Here is a 27,872-nt window from a genome sequence, read left to right on the forward strand (position 1 = left end):
CAGCTTTATTTACCAGCTACTTATGCTAAGCATCTGTGAGTGTTAGTAACTATCTAAGGTTACCACTGGTGTGTCCAAGTTACAGTAGGTGTCTGAGCAGGGTCAAGATTAGGACTGAGCTGGGAGGTCATGAGAAAGGCAAACATTTGAATGTGATAACCTCTGTAGGAATCCAGGCTGAAGGTTCATGTCTCCAAGAATGTTGAGGAAACAGAGGAGGGAGAGGAGGCCTTGATCCATGTGTTTAGATCCATTTGAGGGGAAGTGGAGCAAGACTTTCACAGCACTGAAAGAAGTGAGGGATCATCAAGGGGCCTGCACTGGTGGCCTTGACTTTAAGACAACAGGTTCTTGTTTGTTCTGGGTCAGGGTCTCACATAGCCTCAAACCTACCCCTGGAGAATTTTGTACCCCTGCTCCTCCTGCCATTACCCCTGAGTGTCCTATGGCAGAAGTGCAGCACCGCATTTGATTGACAGTAGGAGGCTCTGAAAGGATGGAGATCGGAGGATGATATGGTACCTCAACACTTAAGGTATCAGTGAAGAAGCAAGAGGACATGCCTTGTTCCAAGTACTGGGGAACCTTGGACATACATGGCCTGAGGTAGGGGGAGCCTGGGAAAGGGAAAGATCAAAACCACCCTTTGTAAAAGCCACTCATCCACTGCAACGCCCAGCTCCCAGACAATTGACAAGGGACATCCAGAGGAAAGACGGCGGTGAAGAATTCACTTAATGACAGAACTCTGCAGAAGGCTCAGGGAAGAGCAGGAGCAACAGGTGGAGACTGAGTTAGAAGAGACAGGGGCCAAGATGAATGTGAGGAGAGGGCCAGAGAAATGTTTGAGCTTGAGGATGTGGAGGGAGTGAGGAGGAGGAGCACGTCTAGCTGAGGTGCAGTGACTATAGGCTGGGACTGTGTTGCCACTCAGGTTCTTGAATCTGGCAAGCTGAGTTCTAGAAAGATCTTTGTGGAATGGAAAACAGCCCTATCATTCTCTTGGAATCTAGATCCCAGGGGGAGTCTGTTAAGGGCTTACAGAGCCACAAACAGGCTCTTAGTAGGGGCCTTATGACAAAGAGACTGTTGCAGATAGGCATGGCCTAAGCTGCGGTCTCACTAGATTCAACAGTATGGAGAAAACGACATGAAGGTGATAAAGGACCAGGGAGCCTCAGGTTTGGGGGATATCTGGAGCTTCCTGCTTCTGGGAAATAAATAAACCAAGAGCTACCCTGGTTCTTGTGACTCTTTCATACAGTTTCATTAGGTAGCAGGGTTAACTGCTTCAACTGCTGGGCGAACGCATGCTCAATAATTGTGAGACGTAGACGCTTGCTACGTGAAAAGCACAAGGCAGAGACTCATCTAGAATGTTGGATGGTAGAGGTGTTTGTCTTAAGAAGTAGCAGAGGAGCTGCACAGGTGGCTTGGTGGGTAAAGCGAAAGCGTGGCACCTGAGTTTGGAACCCCACACCCGTGTGAAAGCACACACCTGTACCCCAGCTCTGGATCCACAGAGGCCAGCAGATCCCAGGAGCCCCTTGGCCAGCCCAGTAGGCAAGTTCCAGGTTCAGAGAGAGGGACACACCATCTCAGAAACTAAGGTTGAGTGTGATGGGGGATGAAATTGATGTCAGTCCCTGGCAGCCACAGGCACGTACACAGAGGCGCACACTTGCGTGCACAGTCTGGAGTCTGGAGTGGAAAGAGGCAGAGGGATCCCCACTCTGTTGCTCTGTAGGCATGGATCTCTGAGGACAAGTTACACTGTCTTCCCTGTCTCTAAGCTGCTGCTTATAATAAACCTCTCCTTCCTAGGAGAGCCGGGACTTCAAGATGATCTCCTTTTGAGGGATCCTGAACCTCTCTGGTAATGTCATCAGCATCCTTCTTGGAAGCTGTGTGTGAACACAATGAGTGACAATAAAGATAAGAGGAAATCAGCCAGCCGCTCAGACGTGCGTCAACACCTACGCTCAACTGCTTGAAGAGCTGGTGTTAAAAGATTATACTGGTAATCACAGTGCTTATGGAAGGCGGAGGAAGGAAGACTGATTTCTAGTTCAAGGCCAGCCTGGGCTACATAGGGGGAAGGGGGTGGGGTGGGAGGTAGGGGGCATCATTCTTTGGTTTTGAAAGCAGCTTGCTATAAAAATGGTAAGAACAACATCTGACATTATAAAGTGACTAGGGGTTAGGAACTGATTGTGAGTCACTAGGCAGGGGAGTCAGGGGGCTGGGGAGACCAGTTGGGTGATTGTTGATTGTTGGATGTGGGCAAGCTTTCACAGCTAGGCAAAAAAACAAGGCAGACAAGGAAGTCTCAGAGCCAGCCAGCTAGATACCAGCCAGGAACGGGCAGCTATGTACATGTTAGACACGATGTTTTCCTTAGACTTGTTCTGAGACCTTTGGCCCAGTTTTTCTGAAGCAGGCAGAGACCTCGATAAGCGGAGGCGGGGCTTTTGGAAGCTGAAGTCTTATAAAGCCCAACCCATAATCGCTGGGCATCTCTCCCAAGGGCTGTGGACCGCTGGCTTTCTGGTGATACCTTAAAGATGCAGCGGCTTTTGGCTCCAGCAAGGCGGGTCCTGCAAGTGAAGAGAGCAATGCAGGAGACCTCGCTCACACCACCGGCTCACCTGCTCTCAGCAGCCCAGCAGAGGTGAGTCGTCTGCTCAGGGGGTCCACATAGACCACTCTCAGACAAGCACTGTGGGGACCAGTAAAAAGCAGGCAGCAGACCTTTTGGAGAACTCACTAGAACCTCAGTCAAAAGCTGGAGAGTCCAAAGTTAACCTCATTTTTAGACAGTACCTGTCAACTGTTGAGCTGGAAGTGTCTAAGCCAGAGAGGTGCTCAACCTTCCTATTGCTACCCCAACCATAAAATTATTTTGATTGCTGCTTCATGACTAATTTTGCTGCTGTTATGAATTGCTGTGTAAATATCTGATATGCACGATGTATTTTTATTGTTATAAATTGACTCAGAGGGGGCAGGACCCACAGGTTGAGAACCATTTCTCTGAGGCTAAGCCTCTGGTGCACTTTGTTTGGGAAAAGCAGCATCCTTTCCCCTGCCGGCTACAGGAGGCACAGACCTCAGCATCCTGCAGCTTCAGTGGTTGTTCAATTGCTCCCTTTACTTCACTGCAGCAAGATCTAGAATGGACCGAAGAGAAGAAGCCGTCTCTCTGTGCTTCGGTTTTATGAGATGAAATATAAAACTTGTGTGTATTTTTTTTCACTGTGTGTGGAGGGCGGTGGTGGTGGTGGTTTCATGCACTTGTGAAAGAAACGCACATGCCTTCTTTCTTTGTAAACACCCTTCAGTCTGGTCCAAGTGACTGTGGCTGCCCAGAGTTGATGGGACACATCTGGGCTTCAAGCTTCAGGCTCCCAGTTACTCAGATGTTATTTTTCTCTTTTGCTCTTTGTACACCGAGTTCAGAGTCCTGATGCTTCCTTTCCACATATAGCCATGAATACCGAGATTTTAGGAAAACTCTTGGCTATTGTGTCCTCCCTTGCCTGCTCTCTTGGGAGCCTGGGTATGGATGTGGAAAGGGGCTGTGTCCTTTAACCTCCTGATTTTCTTCATAACCCCAGTGCCATCTCCATATTCCCAGCCCTTGCAAAACTGCTGCATTTCATTTGAAGATTCCATCTTAGATTCCAGCTTGCTTCTTTTCTACTTGTGAGGAAGTTGTGGACATGGTTTACTTATTTCAGGGACCGACAGGAATGACCATTCCTCAGTCCTCCCCCCCCCCCCCTTTTTAGAGACAAGATCCCTTTATGTAGTCTTAACTGATCTAGAACTCATGATATTGACCAGGTTGGCCTGGAACTCATAAAGATCCAGCCTCCGCCTCCAGAACACTGGGAGTAGTCCCGGTAGTAGTATGGACCACCATGCCTAGCACAAGCCTTCCCTACACAACAGCAGGCTACTTACTGCCCAAGAGGCAAGCCTTCATCCTCATCAACAATCAGACTTCTTTGGTTCATGCTCTTGAATTCTTATTCACATTTCCCACCTGGTGCCCTCAGGGTTAACCCCAGTGCTCACTACCGGAACTACCAACGTTCCTTATAGGTCACCTTTGCTCTTAAGCAGTGGTTCTCAACCTTCCTGATGATGTGACCCTTCAGTACAGTTCCTCATGTTGTGCTGACCCCCAACCATAACTTCATTGCTACTTAGCAGGGTCGAGGACTGCTGCTCAAAGGATCTACCTCTGTAATGCAATCCACATCAGCTTTAAGTCTGCCTCAGAAAAACCATCTGCTTCCCGTCCTGATGTTAAGTATCTGGGACTCAGTGTTTGTCACCTTAAGTCTCCCTGCACACTGTCTCCTGTGAAGGTTCCCTAGCTTGCTCATGCATCCCCCCCAGTCCTTCCTCAACAGAAAACCTCTCATCTTTCAGTCAAGACTGATCTCAGGGGCTAATGAGATGGCTCTCTGGGTAAAGGTGCTTACTGCCAAACCCGAGGACTTAAGTTCAATCCCCAGAAGGTATACGGTAGAAGGAGAGAAGTCTGTCTTCTGATTGCTGTGGCACACGCGCCTCTCAACCACTTTTTAAAAAACTGTAAACACATAAAAAAAAAAAAAAAAAAAAAAAAAAAAAAAGGCTGAGACTAAATTCAGCTTCTCCCATGAGGCCCTCCTTATCTGGCCATCCCAGATGATAGCTGCTTCCTTTGTACTTTGTGATTTTGCCTGTATCTCTTTCATGGTGTTACCTCTCCTCCCCCACCAGTCTTTGTAGTTGGGGCACGCTCACCTCTTTCCTCATGCCCACTAAGGATGTTGAGGGCCTTGCCCTCTTTTCTGTGGAACTCCTTCACACAACAACACCCCCCTTCTCTGCATGGTGCCTACCATGGGATTGTTAGCCTGAACCCACATAGAAGCAGGCAGGGCTGTATGAAGTGAATAAGGGCATGGTGCAGATTCGTGAGCTTCGTAACAAGAACAAGCCAGTTTAAATCAAAGGCAGTGATCACCCCTTAGAGGAAGCACTGGATAAGAAGGGAACTCTCAACCAAGTGCCCAAGCACCAACAAAGCCTGGGTGCTTCTGGAAGACGTTGTGGTACTTGTCTTTAAGGCTCTGAAACCCACACCCGGAAAACCTCTATCAAGACAATAAGAGAGGTACAGGCTCTCTGAACTTCTCCCTGAACTTTGTCTTTCCATATGGGAAGACAGGGACAGAGTCAGTCCAGAGGAGACAGGAAATGAACCTGCAAGGAAAGTTGCCACGTTGGCAGCTCCAAACATGAGCTAACCATTAGCCCTTGGTCCCAGGGACTCTTCCCCCATAAATATTTGAAAGTTCAAACTCCACTTATTTGGAAGGCACCAAATAAATAAGTTCCTGCCCACTCTCATAGAGGCCGAGGAGCCCAAATCGCTCTGCTTTGGGATCTTGTGATGACAGGACGCACTTTTGTCTCACAGGGGTCCTTAAAAGTGACTCTCCTGGTGGGAGAACGGGTGATCCTAGAGACACAAATCAGGAGAAGCACTCAGTGTGAGCCATAGCCTCGTTGGTACAGAGAGGGTTTGGAAAGTCAGGTGTCCAAGGCAACGACTAGACAGAGCGTTTCTCAAACACGAATCGCTGGGGAGTTTCTGAGCCATCCCTTCACCAGTGTTCATTGTGAAGAAAGAGGTCCAGATTCCTGCCCGTGGGCACCTGTAGGAGACAGACATATAGCTAGGAGGGGAAACTGCAGACTTCCACCAGAGGGGTAGGGAGCCTGAAGTGGAAGGAGGTGGACAGACACTGGAAAGAAATAATTTCTCTCTTCTCTCCTCTACTGACCCGGTTTTCTGCATTGAGAATAGCACCTTCCATCCTCGATGCTCCTACAGGTTGGCCTGCTCCATGGCCCAAGGAACTATAAAATGCTTGCCGCTTTATTCTATGGAGAGTCAGCTCTGCATGAGGAGTGTCCGATGAATATTGAGAATGAATATTGAGAGTCCCAAATCAGAAGAAAGCAGGCAGAATGGAAGATAGAGAAAAACCTTCCTTCAGAAGTAGAAAAACAACCTGGGCATGTTGGTGCGCATTTACAACCCCAGCACTCGGGAGGCTGAGGCAGGAAGATCGTGAGTTCAAGGCCAGAACAGCTTGGGCTAATACAGTGAGCCTTTGTCTCCAAACAAGACAAATAGAGAAACAAGTGAGGGAAAGATTGGTTTGTTCTTGTGTAGTAAAAAGAAGGGAGAAATACACTGTAAAATTGAGTCGAAGTTTCTAAATGATTCTGAGGACTTACAGCATATGTAGAAAGAAAGCATTCCGATAATAACACAGGGACGGAGCAGGTAACAGAGCTGACCTGCAGAAAGGGCTCGAGCCACTCTAAAGGGAGTGTTCTATTTTTAATGGACACACGCAGTAACTGTTATAGGGTATGGTGTAACATTTCAAAGCACATACACATCATGTGGTGACCAGATCAGGGCAACTGGCTTATTTTTTTCTTACAGACCGTTATCATCTCTGTGTGGGGACATTCAAAAATCTTCCCTATTTGTTACTTTAAAATGCTCAGTTAATTGTTGTTGATCCTGATGATCCTGCTGTGTCGTAAGGCACTGAAAGTTACTTCTGGCTGTGGGTGTGGGTCAGCGTGATCGCTTCAAATGTCCTGAGTTCGTGTCCTGCGTTCATCCCTAGCCCAATGGTAAACCAAACCAAACCAAATCAAACAAAACAAAACCAAACCACATCTATATCTTCCATGCAGCTGCCTTCCTGCACACATCCTCTCTCCATCTTTTTCCTCACCCCTCCTCGAGGCTCACAGAACACTACTCTAGTGTCTACTGCTTTGAGATCCTAGCTACCACCCGTGATCAAGAACATGCACTCTTTGTCTCTCTGTGTCCCAACATATGTCTTGTCCATGTTTCTACAATGACAGAATTTAATCTTCATGGCTAAATAGTGTTCTATTGTGCATATATATCATAGTTTGTCTACACACTCATCTGTCAGTGAACACAAAGGATTCTCTATCACGGTTATTGTAAATAATGCTGCAAAAACGTGTGCAAGATACTGACCAGCTTAGTGCCTTTAGGCATGTCCCCAGTATCATGGGATTCATGAATCATGTGGTAGTTCTGGTCTGGATTTTGCTGGTTATTGCTGGACTGTTTCCATGTGGCTGTTTCCATTCTCATTCCCGTGGTCTCTATGTGATAGGTTTTCCTTTTAAAAAAAATCACATGTGAATATAAGCACCTGCATGTAGGTTCCTGTCCCATGGTGCACATGTGGAGGTCAGAGGACAACTTGCAGGAGTCTTTCCTTCTCCCCTGTGTGTTACTGAGATTCAATACGGGTCATCAGGGTGGTCAGCAAGAGCACAGATCATCAGGTTAAAAGTGTCTTTTCCCACTGAGCCTCTATCTCTTCAGCTTCAAAGCTTCCTTCCTTTGTAACCGTTCTTCATTTGTTATTCCTGTAGTTGTAAGCCCATCGGAACTGTCGTGAAGCTTACGTCATCCCTCTGCTCTGCATCTCCTTGCTGACGTGTGACTTTTAGTGTTCTCAATTTATACATCCTCTCTTGAAAAACAATGTTGATTCAGGCGCTGGCCTATTTTCAAACACAAATATTTGGACTTTTGTTGCTAAGTTGTTTCAGTCCCTGATAATTTCTGAGAGTTGTGCCCTTCAAGTGAACAGACTGGGCATGTTTTCTCCTACTAGAGGTTGTCACTTTCTTCTCGTATCATTCCTGCTGCTGCCCAGAAGTATTTTCAGTGTTAAATAATCATTGTTTTGGGGGTTCCTGGAAAGTATTTGAAGAGCTAGTGAGATGGGTCAGTGGGTGAAGGTGCTTGCGGCAAAGTCTGGTGACTCATATTGTAGAAAGAGAGGACGGATACCCATAGTTATTCTTTGATGTCCACATGCATGCTGTTGTGTTCACACCATACGCATATAAGTGAATATGTAAACAGGCTAATAAATGGAAGTCAATATAGAAGAAGGGAGGCCGACATGGAGGATAATGAACTCCAGGTTGACCTAAGCTCCACAGTGAAAGCCAGTCCAGGCTACATGGTCAAATCGTGTCTCAATCAAATCAAATCAAATTAAGATAAATGTCTGCCAAGATTAACATGTGTCTCAAGACAGGGTCTGGTTTCTACTGTATGTGGATCCCTAGTTCTCAAAGTTCATCTCTCCAAAGTGTATGCAATTGATAAATAGCTCGGCTTTATAAGGACTTATAAGTAAATGGTTGGCTATGATAGTGTGCGTTGTTTCTGAGTTCTGCGTTCTACTGTGTTGCTCTATGTGTCTGTTTACTTCGGAGCTCTGTTGTTGGAGTTACTGTGACTTTGTAGTGTGCCTTTGCTTTCTTTGAGGAGGCTTCTGCTATGTAGAATAGGCTGGCTGGAAGTTGCTAGGTAGCAGAGGCTGGTTTCTGTCACAACCCTCCTGTCTCAGTCTCCCAGGGTCTTGGGTTGCCAGTATGTCCCTCTATACCCAGGTTTGTAGCCTCTGAAATCCAGTGTCCTAACACAAATGGCATTTTTGTTCATTTTTACAAGCTTTGCATTGGCTATTCAGCATCACAAATCCCAAGGCTGCTTTTTTTTTTTCTCCTTTTCTGAAGAATGTCATTGGTATTATGATATAGATTCTGCTGAATCTGCAGTAGGTCATGTTCAGTTCTAGGGGCATTCTTGTTTTTCATTTTTCAAAAGTTTTGAGTGTGTGTTTAAGTGCTCACATGTGGATGTGGATGTGCATGCGTGTGTCTATGTGTGTGAGTGTGTGCTAACACCAGGTGCCATCCTCCATCTCTCTCCACCCTATATGTTGAGAGGAAGCTTTCACTGAACATGGGGCTTTTTGATTGACTAGACTAGTGGGTGGCAAACCCCAGTGTAGATCTTGTACCCAACATACCAGGATGTTTCCTGATTAATTAAGGCCCATCGATTTGCTTTTTCATTTCAAATATTACTTCTGTTTCATTGTTTCTTTTATTGTTTTGTTCTTTTCTCTGTTTATTTCTGCTCTGCTGTTTACTCTTTCTTTCCCTCCAGTACCTTTGACTTGGTTCTTTTCTAGGTCCTTGAGTTGCATCATTAAGTTGTTTGTTTACAATCTGTTGGATGTAGGCACGTTGCCATAAGCTCGCTTCTAAGTGTCGTTTTTTTGCTATATCTCATAGGCATATATTTGTATGTAACAATTTCATTGGCATTAAGATTGCTGTCTAGAAATCAGACAGCTGTCAAGAAATAGTAGCTGTTAAGTGAGAATATGCTGTCAACCTCTGTTCAATTTTCTTGGTCTATAGTGCAAATGCACTATATGTTTACTTGTTGACTTTCTGTCTCAATGATCTGTCTATTGATGAAAGTGGTGGTGGTGAAGTCCCCAGCTATCAGTGTATTAGAATCTGTTTCTCCAGTATATCTGAAGTCTTTCTTCACATAGCTTATCTTCCTCCCTTGAGAATATGTATGTTTGTAATTATTTCCTCTTCTTGAATTAATCCATTTATCATTAGACAACAACTTTCTGCATAACTTTCTACAGACTTTATTTACAGTAGTATAGCTGCTCCTGCTTGTTTTGGGGTTCTACTTCTGAATCTTTTTCCATCCCATCACTGTTGGTTGATGTGTGTCTTCAGTGATGAAGTGAGTGAGATTTATTTTAGAGAGTGTATCACCAGGACTTGGTTTGATTGTATCTAACCAATCTGTAGTTTTTAATTAAGAGACTGAATATGGCTGTCTTCCCACTACATGTTTTGCTAGTCATTTATACGACCTGTGCTCCTTCTCTTTTTTTTCATTGCTGCGATTTGATGGTTTTCTACTCAGATGTGTTTCTTTTTCTCCTCTTTTGGGCATCTACTAGAGCACTATTAAGTTCTACATTTTCATATGTCTTCATAATGTATCTTCTGCCACCACACTGTAGAATTCCTATTCACAGTATTTCAGATGTTATTTGTTAATAATAAATTTCTTGCTTTTTCTTATCTTATAAAGACATTATTAGTGTGTCATTTCTTAAGGTTGCTTTGCTGGGTATAATATTTTGGTTGGCAACTCTTTTCTATCAGAGCATAGACTATATCATCATATTCTCTACTGTTCTGTATGGTTTCTGCTGGGAACTCTGTCACTGGTCTAATGAAGATTTCCTTATTTATAATTTGATATAGATTTTTGTATTTTTTTAAATTTCTAGCTTAAACTTTTCATTCATTCATTCATTCATTTATTGTGTGCATATATATGTGTATGTATATGTATGTGTCTGTGCCACAGTGTATGGGCAGAGGTCAGGGAACAGTGTGTAGGATTTGTTTTTCTTTCTACTATGTAGACCTCAGGTATTGAATTCAGATCATTGGGTTGACAGCATGTACCCCTACTTACTGAGCCATCTCAGCGGGCTTGTCTTGTACTTTTAACAGGCTATATTATGTCAAGAGAGTCTTTCTTGGTTGGATCTGCTAGAATTTGTTGAGGTTCTTGGACATAGATATCTTTCCCAAGAATTAATGTTTTTTGGCAGCTACATCGTTGACTGTGGTTTCTATGCTTTTCTCATCTGTTCTTCTGAAACACAATGTGAAACCTTAACTCAGTTTTAAGTAAGTCTCATAGGCTTTCTTTATACATTTTAATTTTTTGTTTTAATTTTTTACATTGGATTAGTTTGAAAAGCATGTCTTCTTTATGCCCAGAAGCTATATTTTTGCCTACTCACTGGTATTTTTATGACATACATTATGTCCTTTAGCTTCAAGAATTTTGCTTATTTCTTCTAGGATCTCTTCTCTGCTCAATTTCTCATTCACATAATACGTTATTTGCTCATTTCATTGAACTGTCTGCTTGCATAATTTTATAATTTCAAACACTTCTTTAAAATAATTATTTTAAATTTTTTCAGGCAGTTTACTGATTTTCTTTCCTTTGGAGTGTGTGTGTGTGTGTGTGTGTGTGTGTGTGTGTGTGTAGGAAGGTGTTTATTGCTAGAGTGTTTCTTTAGAGATGTCATGTTAGCTTGTTTTTCATGTATTTACTTGCCCTACGTTGTCATGTATGTATATGGATGGGGCCAGTTTCTCTCTCCCAGTTTAATAGACTTTTAAAACCTACCTATCTATCTATCTATCTATCTATCTATCTATCTATCTATCTATCATCTATCTATCTATCTATCTATCATCTATCTATCTATCTATCTATCACCTATTTATCTATTTATTTATTATAAGTACGCTGTAGCTCTCAAACACACCAGAAGAGGACATTAGATCCCATTACAGATGGTTGTGAGCCACCATGTGGTTGTTGGGAATTTAACTCAGGACTTTTGGAAGAGCAGTCAGTGCTCTTAACCACTGAGCCATCTTTGTGGGTGACTTTTTTTTTAAGAGTAAAAGTCTTTCTCTACATGATGTGTCACACAGTGTTGATTGGATAGATTGCATTGGGTAGGTGTTCTAGTATAGTCCTTCTGTAGGTTCTCCAACTCTCGTCAATGTTGGGGATGTCTTAGTGGCACAAAATACAGGAGTTGCAGGATTACACACAGATTTTTGTGCATCTCTCCTAGGCAAGTCAGCATTGCTAGCATTCTGGGTATAGTGGTTTGAGGATGAAAGTGCTTATCAGTTTCCATAGATAATATGAGAGCATGCCCACCCATGGACCAAGGTCAGCATGGCACACCATGTTCCTCAGTAGAGAGGACACTATCGATATCTGAGGTTGCATGAGGCTGAGGTATAAGCAAGCATAGATGTGGTACCTACAAGAGATGGAAGGTCATGAATGACACGGGAAGCTCAAGAACAAGCTGTTGCTCTGCCATTCAGAGATTTGGTTGGGTGATTTTCTGAGGTGAGCATATCAACAATTCTTGCAGCTGCAGAAGGAAGCCTGGGGCCACTTAGAGACTCAGAGATGGCTTATGTGAACTAAGCTACTCAGGATAAAAGCCTTAGTGGGCAAGCTATGCAGGTATGACTGTTTATTATCTGCTTTTCGTGTTTCCTGGATCTTCTTCAGACCAAACTGTTCAATATAGGCTGCCCAGATGCTTTCTAGGGATATAAGAAAATGAGCAGAGACATCTATGTATTTCACAGAAGTGGACTGGCCAAACTGATACAAACAGTTACCCGGTTGCTTCATGGACTGTAAGATGAGCAGACTGTAAGATTGCTTCAAAATGGCCCTGTGAAGCAGGAATAGAGTAGAAAAGGCACAGCTTGGGCTAGGTTTGTCCACTTTAGGGCAATCTGGTTGTGTAGGAATTACGTAGTTACCCGAACCTGACTCAGGAGCTGTGGAGGCTGTAGACACTCCATCAGCAAGCAGCATGGTGTAAAAGAGGACTGCTGGTGACCTTTTTCCTGATGAGCAAACTCCTCTTGGCTCAGTTGGTCTTGAGAAATAGGATGGTAGGAGGATAGATGCTAATCCCTTCTTTCTAAGGTCATCACATGTTTTTGTGTTCTTCAGTATTGTTTTCCACATCCCACATTACTTCAGTACTCCATGCAAACATGCTGGTGAAATAGCTGTTCTTTTCCTTGTTACAGAGGAAAGAAAACAGACACTACTCATCGGCTATCTTTCTGACATCACCTTTTTAGTAGAAATGTAGAAACAGTAATTTATTTAGCTATTCCTATTGTAATTTCTTAGGCCATCAATAAAAAGCAGAGAAGAAATATATATATAATTCAAAATAATTCAGGAAAAAAACAGATGAGAAAACATGTAAGCAAATATAAAATAGATGATAGACTTCATCACAACTATATCAGTAATTATAATAAATATAAACAGACTAAATATTCCAGTTCAAATACCACTATTGTCAGACTTTTAATTTTTTTCAAAGACTCTACTATATAAATTTTATAAACTTTATAAATAATAAATATTTCTAGATGTGATAGTCCCCCTCCTGCTGTCTCACTGTTCTATTGCTGGGAAGAGACACCATGACACACTCTTATAAGACAAAGCATTTAATTTGGGCTGGATTACAATTTTGGAGTTTTAGTTATTAGGAAAAGTATACTCTATGCTGTGTAAAAGGATGAAAAGGACAATTCAACAAATACAACTACTAGATTTTCCTCATTTGATACTCTAACACACTTTCAAAACATACTAAAACATAAACAATAATTGACATATTATTGTTTTGTTTGGTTTTGGTTTTGAGGTAAGTGCCAAAAGACTATTAGTAGATTTACAACTGTTATTTTACCACAGGTTTTCTACCATCCCTCCTGCTCCCCTGGCAAAAACAGATACATGGCCGAAAGATGTGGGCATCCTTGCCCTGGAGGTCTACTTTCCAGCCCAATACGTGGACCAAACTGACCTCGAGAAGTTCAACAATGTGGAAGCAGGGAAGTATACAGTAGGCTTGGGCCAGACACGTATGGGCTTCTGTTCGGTCCAGGAAGACATCAACTCCCTGTGCCTGACAGTGGTACAGAGGCTGATGGAGCGCACAAAGCTGCCATGGGATGCTGTGGGCCGCCTGGAAGTGGGCACAGAAACCATCATTGACAAGTCCAAGGCTGTCAAAACAGTGCTCATGGAACTCTTCCAGGATTCAGGCAACACTGACATTGAGGGCATAGATACCACCAACGCCTGCTATGGTGGCACTGCCTCCCTCTTCAATGCTGCCAACTGGATGGAGTCCAGCTACTGGGATGGTATGTGTTCCCAGGACATTATAGAAGTATGATTCTTAGGGTAGAGGCTGAAGACTGTGCTCTGCTTCTCAGCTCTTTATACTGGGAAGAGAAAGGCAATTTATTCATACAGCTGCTACTACAACCCAATAAAAACAGTAACAGTAGCCATGAGGATAAGTACAGTTTTATGCAATTACTTGGGTAGCATGTTCATATAGCTGTTTGTTTATTCTGCACAGTATCCTGTGGTGTGAGTTCTGTGCCTGACTGTAGATGAGAAAGTGAAATAGACAGTATCTTGCTGCTTTAGTTACTCATCTTGGAGCTGTGACAAAACCACTGGCAAGAGCAACTTAGGGAAAGAAGAGTTCGTGTTGGCTCACAGTTTGAGGGTATACAGTTCATCATGGCTGCAGGAGTTAGAGACAGCTGGTCACAACGCATCCCCAGTCAGGAAGCAGTCTAGAACCCCAGCCTATGGAATAATGTCATACAATTTTAGAATGCTTCTTCTACTTTAGTTAGCCTAAACAAGAAACTCCCCCATGACATGCCCAGAGGTTTGTTTCCATGGTGACAATACATCTCATCAAGGTGACAGTTAAGCGTAAATACCACTCTGACTGACGTAGTGAATGTAGAGGTAAACCAAATCCAAATCCAACATGTCTCTCTGTGCTTAGTTCTCTTAATCACCCCCTGGGTCTCTGAGACAAAGATATATGTGCACAAGTTTCTAGGGTAAGGAGTGGACACTGGTCAAAATGGGCTAAGACAAGCACAGGATGGACCATGAACTGATCATCTTCTTCTGCAGTACCCGTTGCTGACATGTTGATTTTCGTTTAACATATTAGCATTGTTTCGTATCTTCCTTACATCCTTCCCTAGGGCTGCATTGGTGGGATACCTCCTTTTCAGAGAGAAGGCAAAGTCCAAGAGAAAAGTGTGAGAGTTAGGTATCTTAATCTCACTCACTAATGCAACTGTCTTAGCCAGTGTTCTATTGCTGTGAAGAGACACCATGATCATGGCAACTCTTATCAAAGAAAGCATTCAGTTGGAGATGGCTTATGGTTTCAGAGATTCAGTCCAATATCACCATGGCAACAAGCAGGGTAACATGCAGGCAGTTATGGTGCTGGAGAAGCTGAGGGTTGTACATCCAGATCCACAGGCAGCAGGAAAAGAGAGATGTTGAGCCTCACTTGGGCTTTTGAAACCTCAAACCCCATGCTCAGAGCAATACTTCCTCCAACAAGGCCACACCTCCTAATCTTTTCAAATACTGCCTTCTCCGGGTGACTAAGAATTCAAATACATGAACCTATGGGGGACAGTCTCATTAAACTGCCACATGAATCTCCTGGAACCTCTGGGGTTTTGTTTACCTTTGGACCTCAGCTGTCTTTGTATTTACTGAGCTTGAAACTAGGACGAAAAGCCTTAAAAGCCACAGTGACTACAAATTAAAAAATTAACTTTAAGGTTCTAGTGTTGGCTGTGGATCTTGGGGAATGTGTAGTCTAGCATTCTTTGCTTTAAGTAAGGAGACCAGGGCTGCAGAGATTGCTCAGTGGTTAGAGTACTTGCAGAGCAAGCCTGGGGTCTGGAGCTCAGATCCCAGATTCCAAGCTAAAGCTGGGTGGGCATGGAGACCCACCTGTAATCCTAATGCTGGGGAAGTGGAGACCGGGGCTCCCTGGGGGAAAGCTGTTTAGCTAACCCAACCAAGATGGCAAGCTTCAGGCACACTGACACAAAAACAAAAGAAAATAGTCTAAACAATATTTTAAAAAATGAAGGGGCTGGCGGGCCAACTCATCAGGTAAAGGTACTTGCTGCCAAGCCTGAGTTAGGACCCAGAACTTCTGTGGTGGAAGGAGAGAGCTGACTCTAACAAGCTGCCTTCTCCTTTACAAGACATTTATAAATGAAGAAAAATAGACTTTTGAAAATTTTTATTTTAAAAAAGCTGAAAATTAAAAAGACATACAATGACATTAAGCAGGCCCAAAGGCTGTTCAGTTCAGTGCACTTCTCTACAGTTAGAACTGCTGAATGGCCGCTGTGGATCTTATATGCCCACTGTTGGATGTATTTTGATGCACATATCCAGCACTCAAACCAGAAACTCCATGACAGACTTAGAACTAAAAAACAAAAAGAATTAGCATCATATCTCATGGCCACTACTTGCATCCAGTCCTTCCTCATCCTTTACCACTTCACCATTCTTAGACTCTTTTCTGCATGCTATTATTTTCCACATGCACTTGGTGTGCACAAATACCATTGACTAAATTCCTTCTGAAGTTGTGTGATCTTGCTTAATATTACACATCTTAAGTCCATCTGTTTTTCTTCGAACGTTGTGACTTCGTTTTTCTTTAGAGCCAAAACGTGTTTCTGGTTTCTACAGTCAAAGACTTCAATATCTGCCTAGCTGTTGAGGGCAATTAGGATGATCCCAATAATTCATCAGAGTGAATAAAGCATCAATAAACACGGGGCAGATATCTCAGTGGTGGAGTTTGGGGGCTTCTGGGTATGTGCCCAGGATGGAATCGCTGGGTCATGTGGTAGTTCTGTTTTTAACTTTTGAGAAATTTACACAGTGTCTGCATTAATTTGAATTAATTCATTCACCATCACTGAGTAAGGGTTCCTCTTTCTCCACACCCTCTCCAGCATTTGTTGATAGATTTACTGAGGATAGCTCCCCATGTTGTGGTGACCCCCACCATAAAGTTATTCTTATTGCCACTTCATAAGTGTAATTTTGCTACCTTTGTGGGCATAATGTAAATATCTAATATGCAGGACATCTGTCTGCGACCCCTGGTTGTTTGATCCCCAAAGGGGCTGCAACCCATGGCTGAGAAGCACTGCGGTAGGTGGACACTCTAGATAAGTCTCTCTGGAGGCAGCATCTTCAGCCATGAATGCTGCACAGGTACCCACCTTTCTGGTACGGTAAAGATTATTTGGGGATAATGGGTATTTAGCTTGTGTTTAAATGTTCATTTACTTCCTGATGCATTGTCCTTCTCTTGTTTAAAAGATATTTGAAGATGTGAGTGCTGTAAATTGGTTGGTACAAACCTAAATTGTTTCCACAAATACTAGCTAGCAACGTTTTAAGTGAATTTAGAAATGGAATATCTGCTATCCTGTCACTTGCTGGTGAAAGAGGATGTTGAGTTGGAAGCTAACCTGGGCTATGTAATGACACACTGTCTCAAAAACACTAACAACAGGCCTGGAGAATCATTCAGCAGTTGAGAGCACTCCTTCTTGCAGAGGACCTGGGTTCAGTTCCCAGTGCCCACATGGTGGTTCTCAACCACCTGTAACTCCAGTCCCAGAGACTGAACACCTTTTTACGGTCTTTGAGGGGAACAGGCACATACATAGTACAGATACATACATGCAGTCAACACACTTACACATACAAACTAAAACAAATAAATCTAAAAGGTAACATTTAAACCCTAAAAACAGAAACGAAGAATGTTTTGACAAAGTAAGTGATCCTGGGGCTGGGCAGTATGGCTCAGTGGGCAAAGGTGCTTGCCACCTAGCCTGATGATCTCAGCTCCATCACCAGAACCCATGTGGTAGAAACCTGACTCCCACACGTTGTTCTCAGACTTCCACATGTGTTGCTTCCACATGCAAATATACACGCAGTGAAAAAAAAAACATGAAAAAAATCAACATAATTTATACATATGATACCGAGTGGGTGAACATTCCGTAGCTAGACTGTGGGAACCCAAAGCATTTAACTTATGTTTCAAATACAAATGGATTGTGGGTTTCACTAGAGTTTATGTGTAATTTTTAAATTTTATCTTATTTTTGGTCTAGTTCCAGTATGTAAAACTTTGCTCAGCACACAGTAGGCCTTCACTCTGCTCTGGATTTGGCAGTGATGTCATGACTAATTAATTGTGTGTCTTGGCAGGTCGCTATGCCCTGGTGGTCTGTGGCGATATTGCAGTCTACCCAAGTGGTAATGCCCGTCCCACAGGAGGTGCTGGGGCTGTGGCAATGCTGATTGGGCCCAAGGCCCCTCTAGTCCTGGAACAAGGTTCGTATTAAACACATCCAAGGGACTGTGTGCTCTGTAGTCATGTCATAGATTCTGCTCCCAAACTAATAGTCATGTGCACTACTCAGGGCTGGGGGATGGTGGGGCTTGCGTCTGAAAGTCTTCTCTGGGAATAGCTGCTTATGGGAAGAGAGAAGCCAGAATTGGCTGTTTTATTATGCACTGGAATAATGGTGCATGGAATAGGTGTGGCAAATGCATGTTAGAAACATTGGGGAGTCTGGGTGGAGCTAACAGTGAAAGAAGAAACTCGGACATAAATCGAGGCTTGGAGAATTCTGCCTTCTTAGTCTAGATCGTGAGAAGCCCATAAGGGTATGGAAAGAGAAATGTAAATCTCTGTATTTATTATTCTGTAAAAACAATAATCTGGGGCCAGGTGGTGATGGTGCTTGGGAGGCAGAGGTAGATGGGTCCCTGTGAGTTTGAGTCCAGACTGGTCTACAGGGTGAGTTCCAGGACAGCCAGGTCTGTTTTACAGAGAAACCCTGTCACTGTGTAACAAAAACGAAAAAAACCCAAAACAACCACAATAATAGTAATAATAGTAATACTACTGATAAAATAAAATAAGTAGCTAATATTCTTCAACTCCTTTTGACTATGGGAGGGCACTGAAAAGGCTCTGACTTGGGCGTAGGTAACTGAGCAGAGCCAGGAATCTCCCCTCTGCCCTGCTTGAGGCAATCTCTGGAGCCTTCTGTGTGTCTTTCCAGGGCTGAGGGGAACCCACATGGAGAACGCATATGACTTCTATAAGCCAAACTTGGCCTCAGAGTATCCCCTGGTGGATGGGAAGCTGTCTATCCAGTGCTACCTGCGGGCCTTGGACCGATGTTATGCAGCCTACCGCAGGAAGATCCAGAATCAGTGGAAGCAAGGTCTGGGGCTGGGAGGGCAGAAAGCGGAGCTCTGTTCACATGGCCAGGGTCTTCCTTCCCCTCTTCCTGTAAGGAATGCTTAGTAAGGCCTAGGGAATGAAGGAGAGAATGTGTGATGGGCTGCTGGGGGAAGCCTTGTGTGTCTGTGCTGAAGGTAGGAACTGTCTCTCTGGAAAGCTGAGCCCTTTGGCAGCGTTAAATCTGGAAGGGTGGACCTCAGGTGGTGCATTGTCTTTTCTAGCTGGAAACAGCCAGCCTTTCACCCTTGATGATGTGCAATATATGATCTTCCACACGCCCTTTTGCAAGATGGTCCAGAAATCCCTGGCTCGGCTGATGTTCAATGACTTCCTGTCATCCAGCAGTGACAAACAGAACAACTTATACAAGGGTCTAGAGGCCTTCAGGTGGGTCTTTAAGGGGGGGGGGGCTGAGGTTTGTGGATGACGGGCAAGGGGAGTTCTCCCTCAAACGTCGGATGTAGTCTTCCCTTCTAGAAGCAGATGCCAACCTTCCAACACAGCAGAAAGGATGCTAAGCCATCCTTTCAACAGAGGGATGGGATGGCCAAGCCTGCATAGCGCTTGTACTAGGTGTACTAGGTGAGGAAAGGAAGGTAAAAAGAAAGAACAAACAGTAAGCAGGGTGTATGATATGATTTTGCTGGAGTCCTGTTCCAGTGGGTTCAGGGTCCCAGGGACATAAACGTGGCATCAGTGTAAATGAAGAAAATGGCCACCAGCTTGCTGTTCAGCAGATGGCCTGAATAGCTGAAGCCTCTCTGTGTCTGCTTTATTTCAAGCTCATACAGCATACAAGTTCAGTTTCATTTCCTCAAGCATGTTCTGAGAAGGTAGACAATAATTCCCTGAATGTTTTTTTTTTAATAAGGTTCTTTCTCATACACTTTCTTTTCCCTTGGCAGATATCTAATCTTATGGACTCAGAAATAAGCACATCTCTGTGACCGTTGTGATTAGCATGCTGTACCTAGCTGGTAGCCGTCACACCAGATTTTACAAGTTTTTATCTGAATCTATTCTGCCAGTATCCATGTTTCTGTACTGTACCACTTTAGCTAAGATGGGATTCAACCTGTTGGCACAAGGCCTGGTAGACTCTTGGCCAGCCCCTTTATTCTCTGAGGTACTGGTACCTATACAGCTGAGTTCCTGGGTTCTGAATTAGTGTCCTCATGTTTATGTGTGTTCCTTAACATCCCTAACCTATTACTATTCTCGTAAGAGCTGATTTCAGAGTCAGAATGCATTATGTGCTTTTCTGAGATCATGTGCCTCCAGAGTTTTTATTTTGTTCTTCTTAAAACTTTTTTCTGGATCTTTAATTGCTTCAGGTGTCATCTCAACTCCACCATATACTTTCAATAAATCCACCTTGGGATCATAAAGAGATTTCTGTTACGCCATTGTCATGTGCATTGCAGGCAAAGTGAAAGGCAAAGCTGCCAAGAGCATGCTTAGCTTTGTCCTAGAGGAAAGGGACAGTCCCATGACCAGTCCCAGGAAAAGCGGCCACAGCGGTAGATTCTGTCACTTGGGTCCTTGCTGGGCGTACAGGGCCTTCTTCTTTGGTGCTTCCCGTGAGGAGAGCCATTCGCAAAGCGCAGCTGCCATTCCCTGGAGCAGAGCCATAGTTTCCACTGTGATTTGGTTTTCTGTTTTCCAATGGACTGTGAAATGTGGCTAGATGCCACAGCAAAAGTGTGTGTAGATGCTTTCTCAGTATGACAGGACTGTCACTTTGAGCTCTTTAAATAAACGTTTGCGTATTGTAATTTTAAAAAACGCACCCCAGAATCTTCTCTCCAGAAGCCACATCCCCAGCCTTCTCTTGTCAACTGTCATGCGAACATCTTGCTCTGCCTTACAGGGGTCTGAAGCTGGAAGAAACCTACACCAACAAGGATGTAGACAAGGCTCTTTTGAAGGCCTCCCTGGACATGTTCAACAAGAAAACCAAGGCCTCCCTTTACCTCTCCACAAACAATGGGAACATGTACACTTCATCCCTCTATGGGTGCCTGGCCTCACTTCTCGCCCAGTGAGTACCGCCCCTGGCCTGCCTGCTGTCCCCGTCCGTGAGCTGACGGTCCAGCCATGCTTGGCTCTCATTCTCATTTAAACTTTTGGTTTGTTGAGAGGTAGACTTTTACAATTAAGGAAGAGAGAAAGGATGGATAGGGATCTTGCAACCTGTTTCAGAGGTGGCTGGGGACAAGTTTGTCAAACTTCTCCAGTGTGAGTATATATGTTGGAAAAAGTGCAAGATCTACCCAGACAGTGAGAAAACAGAATGTGTGGGCATATTTTATCTTGTCTATTTAACATCACTATATTTAATATAGTGTGGGAGATTTTATGGGCTAGCTTTTGACCTTATAATGGGGTTCAAACCTATTAACCATGTATCTTGAAAAATAACTCCCCAAACATGTATGATCCTTACTTTCCTTGTCTTTAAAATACTTATATAACAATGTGTAACCCATCTTTTATTACTTTGTGGGTTCATCTTTCTTCCACCTGTCCTTTTTTCACCCTTCCAGTCCTTTAACATTAGATAGGAGAGGAAAATGGATAGAAAGGAAAGTGGGTGACATCATCAATAGACTACTTCCTGCTGATTAAGAGCACCGAGTTCCTCAGGGCAAGTTCAATCTCTGCTGTCAGGATATCTAACTTCTTTTTGTTTCTCCTTTGTGCATGACTACCTAACAAACCAGGACCAACAGCAACTAACCAACATCCATCAACCCAACCTGCCTCTTAGGGCCCTTGCATTTATATATCCTCTGAAAAGTCCCAAGAATTGCAAATGTCACAAAATCACAGAAATTTTCTGCCACTGGCAAAATCATGCTCTTGCTAGAGCATGAGGCAAATCATAGTCAGCTGCTATGGACAGTCTGAAGCAGCTCCATGTTCCACACCTGATAGTAAAATGAAAACATATTCTTGGGCTGGAGAAATGGCTCAGTGGTTAAGAGCACTGACTGCTCTTCCAGAGGTCCTAAGTTCAAATCCCAGTAACCACATGGTGGCTCACAACCATTTGTAATGAGATCTGATGCCCTCTTCTGGTGTGTCTGAAGACAGCTACAGTGTATTTATATATAATAAATAAATAAATCTTTTAAAAAAAAAACAAAAAATATTCTTATAATATTTTTGTGATTTTTAAACAGACCAAAATGTCAAAATTGTTACTACAACAGTACCTGCTTTTCTATAGTTTTTTTTTTAATTTGGTAATTTCATATAGTATGAAGTATATTTAGAGTACACCTACCCTCCATCACCCATTGCAGTTACTCCTGGACTACCATTTAGCTACCTACCTCTACTTCTTTTTTAATATCCCATGAATCCAATTAGTACTTCCTATGTCACAAGAGGACAGGGACATCCACTGGAGCAGAGCGAGGCATCAGAAGCCTCTTCTCTACCCATGCAGGAATATTGATTGGCTAGACCTTATGCAGGGAACCACGGTGCTGGAAGTTCATGAGCGCAAAGGTCACACCATGTCCAGGAGACACTATCTTGCAGCAGTCCACCTGATTCCTGAATCTTACAGTCTTTCTTTCCTCTCATCTGTGATGTTCCCTGAACCTTGGGTGGGGGTGTGGCACAGATGTAGTCACATCTGTGCAATAGTGATGCAGATGCTATCAGAGTGACCACATCTTTCTGATTGATTAAGGCCAGCTCTGTAGAAGGGAATTAATGCCTCGTATTGTAAACCCACTCAGGACACATGTCTGGGTAGGTTAAAGGCCCTAGAGGAGAAACTACTATTACCTTGCTAAATAGATACAGCATCAAACTGACTTCTAAATATCTATCCTTATACTCAGAGGTTAGGACAGCTCACCCCTGATCAGAGCGGCTTTTCCCCTCAGTGGATAGTGATCAATACAGCGATTCACCACTGGTCAGAGCACAGAGACTAGACAATGGGATGTTTTCATGACTTAAAAAATTAGAGTGCTTGGAAAAAGCTCAGCTGCCAGCTGTTACTTTTACTGATTTTTCCCGTTTCGTGGTGCTTATGATTAAATACTATTATTATATAGAAGAGACACTTATAGGTGAACTTGATCATGTTACTGATGGCGGATGCTCAGAAATTAGAGATATGGGTATGGACGACAGGAAAATGCCTACAATCCCAGAACTATGGTGGCTGAGGTAGAGGGACTACAGATTCAAGGCCAGCCTGGGCTACATAGGTACAGCACATACATACACATGCTCACTTGGCATACGTGCATGCTCAGGAAAACTGAACCATTGTAGTTAACTTGGGAGCCCTGAGGGTGAGTCCACTGGTTTAACCATCTGCCCTCACAGTTCTGCCTTCATGTTTTGGGCTGTATCTGCTCTCCTTTTGGCTTCTGACTTCTGGTCCCATATCTGGATTCCACTTCTCTTTGAGTTCTACCAACGATCCCTCTTTGTAAAGAGTGCATGGGGCATATTTCTACTTGAATAAGGTGGGCAGGGGTGAGATTAGACTAGCACATAGGAGCTTTATCGGAAATACAGAGTACAATGCTGATGAGTCTTTTTTTCCCCCACTGGCAGCCACTCTGCCCAAGAATTGGCTGGCTCCAGGATTGGAGCCTTCTCCTATGGCTCAGGCTTAGCAGCAAGTTTCTTTTCATTTCGAGTGTCCAAGGATGCTTCCCCAGGTGAGTCTCATCTCATATCAGGTACTCCTGGACACGGCCCATTGGGTGAAGGAAGCCACCTTGTGCTTCATCTTGGCTGAGGTAGCTGTCTTGACAGCTAAGTTGTGATTAAGAGCAAACTCCTGCACTATGGGGCCTGTACTGTAGGACCAGGAGACACTGGTCCTGAGCAGGCGTGGGATCAAGTCCAACCCCAGAAATCTTGTTTCCAGAGCAGTAGGAGTGAGGACCACTCCCTTTCCTGCACTAGGCTGCATGTCCCTGTATGTCCTGACCCTCCCTTCTTGACCCCCCCCCCAGCCCTCCTCCCCCTCTGTTCTCTTCCAGCTCCCTTTGCCCTACCAGTGGAGGTCACATAGTTGCAGCTGAGTTAAATTTCCCTTCTCCTTATAAGGTCATGTCTAGCAAACACCAGGAATTCCTCTTCATGCAAATAAGGCTTTCCTAGCAACTTAGCCCTGGTCACTGATGTACTCCCCCACCCCTACCCCCACCCCCACCAAAACCTCTACACACTCCTCAAAGGTTTAAATTGCCTTTGTTTAAGAATGGAGTCTGCCTCTTAAAACACTTGTCTTCATTACCTGCCTTCTTGCCTCCTACTTCCTCCCCTCAGGATCCACTGGCCATAGGGAAGAGTCAGGGAAAGCGGGAACCCAAATAGTACTGTGGTAAAGCCATGCATGTGAGCGCTTCCTCTGCTGCAGCGAAGGCAGATACAAGGAAATCAGTTAGACAAGGCAAGAGGTAGTAGTTTGATTTAGCTACCCAACACAAAGTTGATAGATCTGAGATACCCAGTCAGTATCTGCTGATTGTTGTAATGACTATTGTGATCTAGACCGGGCATCCGAGTACCATGTGGGGTCCACCTTCAGATTCTGACTGCCCATTAGCACCAGTGATAATGACCAAAGGAAGGCTTAACAATCTTGCTTTTGCTTCCCAGGTTCCCCTCTGGAGAAGCTGGTGTCTAGTGTGTCAGATCTGCCCAAACGTCTAGACTCCCGGAGACGCATGTCCCCTGAGGAATTCACAGAAATAATGAATCAGAGAGAGCAATTTTACCACAAGGGTAAGAAAAGGGGCAGCAAGAGAAGAAAGCAATTTATCCTGGATTCCATGCCTATACCTCAGAGCCAGGGGTCCATCAGACATCCAGAATGTAAAGGGCTGAGGTCACAATTTTTATGAGATGTGACTGAGAGAAGTGCTTATGAGGTAAGAGCTTGGCCAACTGAGATGTCTCCATAGGCCCTCATACAGTACAAGTTCTAACAGCCAGGTAGGCCTCAAGTACCAGACCCATGATGGCAGCTTCTCTGGTCCTTCTATATGGTCCAGTATATTTCAAGTGATTCACAGCCCCAGGCAGTGTAGCTACATTGCATTTTTCCGTGTTCTTCCATGATGCTCGCCCATGTCACCCTTTGTAAGTACTGCTTCCTTTTCCTTTGTCCCGCAGTGAACTTCTCCCCACCTGGTGACACAAGCAACCTCTTCCCAGGTACTTGGTACCTTGAACGAGTGGATGAGATGCACCGCAGGAAGTATGCCCGGCGTCCCATCTAATGGAGGCCAGTGAGTTTGTAGGGTTGGGCTACAACCTCTGAGTGGCAGATGCAGTTCTGAGTCTGTAATCATGTCAGGTGAGGTCACAGCTTAGAAAGTGCTCGTGGGGAGGAATTACAAACTATGAGCTGCACAGCAGGGGTGGGGAGTCTCTGTCTTAGAGATCTGGACTGTGAAGGCCAGACTTCTTTGTGTATTACGTCTCCCAGAAGCTCGAGGGACAGTGGCAGAAACTGTGCATATTGTTCCAAACACAATGATCCTGGTGACAAAGACCAATAGCTGGAGCGCTGTGTGCTTAGGGGCTGGGGGGTGATTCTTAAGGGTGGTTTGAGTGTCTGGGCTGGAGGGAGCTTTAGGGTGGGCAGTGGCCATGTGACAATTCTCATGTCCCCAGATTCCTCTTAGGGAGAGGCAGTGAAGCTTAAGAAATGAGTCAGGATGAGGGTGAGGAGAGAAGAGGACTTGGGGGGAGGGGACATGGAAGGGTGCTTCTTTAAGGAAAACCAAAGGTTCAGGAGTGTGGGCTTGTAATTCATGAGTACGGATGCCTGTCATGGCGTGTCTGCCCAATAGACAAGCACACTGGAAGTACAGGAAGTAACTTCAGTCCCCGGATCTCAGTAGTCAATGTGTGAGGAAGGACAAAAAGGTGTAGCTGAGGCAGGGCATGGGAAGGAAGATGCCCACGAACTAAGGAGAGGCACAGGCAGAGTACAGCCAGCGTACTCAGTAACCACTGTCCCCAGCCAATGGGGCAGCCTCAGCTACCTGGCCCTCTTTGTGAGTCTGCTCAAGTGCTGGAGCCAAGGTGTTAGGGATAAGGCAAAGCAGTGAGAACTGACCAGCCAAGGATGCGGAATGAGGGTGAGAAGGTCCAGGTCGGTGGTCCTCCAACGAAACTTGCTTGAAATACGTTTCTTAGGGGTACATTAGAGCCAAAGAAAGAGCCTTTAAATCCATCGAGCGAGGTGAGTCACAGGATGCAGGGAAATAATAGGCTGGGTGATAGCTCACACCTGTATACACAATACACAGAGCTGATGAGGCAGGAGAATCACGTTTGAGGTCAGCTGGGTTACAAAGTGAGTTCTAGACTAGCCAGGAGTACAGAGACCTTATCATAACCAAAAAAAAAAAAAAAAAAAAAAAAAAAAAAAAAGCCAGACAAGAGAGAAAATAGAACTTTGAAAGAGGATTTCCAGTTCCAGCCCTTTCTTTCCTAAGATCCAGACAGCCTCGTGCTACAAATAGGAAGCAGGACTCCTGAGCTGTTCTCACTGAATCAAGCGCACCAAGGCTGAAGGTGACATGGAGTGTTCAGGCTGATAATACAGTAGTCTATGGAGCCACGGTTTCAGCCAGCCCATGCTGCTCTCAACACCAGCAGAGCATGTGACAGGGTCCTGCCCGACTCCTGGTCTTAGCTCCCGAAACACTGGATAATAGTTTCCCCAGGCATGGAGACTCAGCTGGGAAGTCAGTGAGGGTATACCGAGGTCTCATAGAACAGGGGGGTGGGGGTGGGGGGGCATAGCCTTGCCTCTGACAAAGAGCAAGACCGGGGATGATTGAAATCCGTCTCTCCTCTCTACAGATCCATGCAACAATTCCCCCAGGAAAGAATGTAAGCAGAGCGGTTACCCAAACAGCATCTGCTTAAAATTCCACTCACGGCAGTAAGTAGTGTGAATAGACAAGTGGCCCCATAGGATCTGCTCTGCGGTGAAGGACTTCCCCTGTGAATCCTGGGTGACTCTCCCTGATGCAGTCAGCACCACAGGCTCACGCTGCTGTGGACCAGAGTTCCTCCTATGAAGAGAGAGGTGAGGGGAGTCCCTGACCTGCAGGGATACAGATCTTTCCCCACAGCTGGGCAGAGCAGCCATTTGTAACAGCTTCTTGTCAGACTCTGGGCTAGTAACGTTTATGCTTGTTTCTTCAAGTTTCCCGAGAATTTCTAAATTTTGTATCTTGTTCTAAAACAATATATGTCAATTAAAACAAGAGAAGAAATGCCTGGTATTTTCTAGAATTTTCTACTCAGAGGGCTGGGCACTCACCTCACCGCCCCGCTAATTCTCCACAATTCTGGCCAGTTCCGAGAAGCACTGTGGCCCATACAGGTAAATAAACACAGTGACACCGAGAACCTCGCTGCTTACTTCCCGGTCCTACAGAAACCATAGCCGGGTGGGGCCAGCAGGAGCTTGGTAGATCAACCCCCTTGACATAGGTGGCCAGTATTGCCTAGACTAAATGTAAAGCAAAATCCAGAAGGTTGGCCAGGCATGATTATGCACAACTGAAATCTCAGCATTTGGGAAGCTGAGGTGGGGCTGAGTTCAAGGCCAGCCCGGGTTATGCTAGGAGACCTTACCAAAATAAAAGGCGGTGGGAGTGGCACACACCTTTAATCCCAGCACTTAGGAGGCAGAGCCAGGGTGATGCCTGTGAATTTGAGGCCAGCCTGGTCTACAGAACGAGTTCCGGGATAACCAAGGCTATAAAGAGAAACTGCCTCGTGAAACAACAACAAATCCAACAACAACCATCAGCAACAAACCCAAAAGGATGAGGCAGAAATAGAATACTTTCTGCTTCAGGTAAAGAGAACACAGCCTTTCCCACGGTCCTCATAAAACAGCGATGGTTTAGGCACGTAAGCATTGAAGGGAGGGAAGGAAAGGCAGGGGAGTGATAGGAAGGACAAGGGTTCTAGTGTCTTTCACTGTCTTTTAGAAAAAGCTTTGGGAAAAGGTTCTGTTGAACCTTCAGGGAAGCCAGCTGGTTGAGGAGCCTCAGAGACACACATGAAACGAGGTGACAG

At 44.5% G+C, this 27,872-nt stretch overlaps 1 protein-coding gene across 2 annotated transcripts; it reads left to right on the plus strand.

The window, feature by feature from the left end:
• The first annotated feature begins 2,525 nt into the window (after positions 1 to 2,525).
• HMGCS2 (3-hydroxy-3-methylglutaryl-CoA synthase 2) lies at positions 2,526 to 27,041 on the plus strand. Of its 2 annotated transcripts, none has more exons than XM_080916295.1 (10): positions 2,526 to 2,671; positions 13,322 to 13,776; positions 17,729 to 17,854; positions 18,592 to 18,756; positions 18,998 to 19,163; positions 20,647 to 20,817; positions 23,364 to 23,470; positions 24,420 to 24,545; positions 24,936 to 25,051; positions 26,640 to 27,041. In XM_080916295.1, the coding sequence occupies exons 1-9, from the start codon at positions 2,565 to 2,567 to the stop codon at positions 25,040 to 25,042; spliced, it is 1,530 nt and encodes a 509-aa protein (XP_080772421.1). In that variant the 5' UTR covers positions 2,526 to 2,564; the 3' UTR covers positions 25,043 to 25,051; positions 26,640 to 27,041. The 2 variants fall into 2 exon arrangements, with proteins under 2 accessions (XP_080772421.1, XP_080772422.1); XM_080916296.1 differs by having other exon boundaries at positions 24,936 to 25,047.
• The last annotated feature ends 831 nt before the right edge of the window (positions 27,042 to 27,872 follow it).

Source organism: Micromys minutus (genome assembly GCF_963924665.1).
Source record: "Micromys minutus genome assembly, chromosome: 4".
In the NCBI taxonomy this organism is placed as follows: domain Eukaryota; kingdom Metazoa; phylum Chordata; class Mammalia; order Rodentia; family Muridae; genus Micromys; species Micromys minutus.

Coding starts and splice junctions, on each gene's coding strand:
- HMGCS2 (XM_080916295.1), top strand. CDS start 2,565: ATGCAGCGGCTTTTGGCTCCAGCAAGGCGGGTCCTGCAAGTGAAGAGA. Junction 2,672..13,321: donor CTCTCAGCAGCCCAGCAGAG/GTGAGTCGTCTG, acceptor ATTTTACCACAG/GTTTTCTACCATCCCTCCTG. Junction 13,777..17,728: donor GGAGTCCAGCTACTGGGATG/GTATGTGTTCCC, acceptor GTGTCTTGGCAG/GTCGCTATGCCCTGGTGGTC.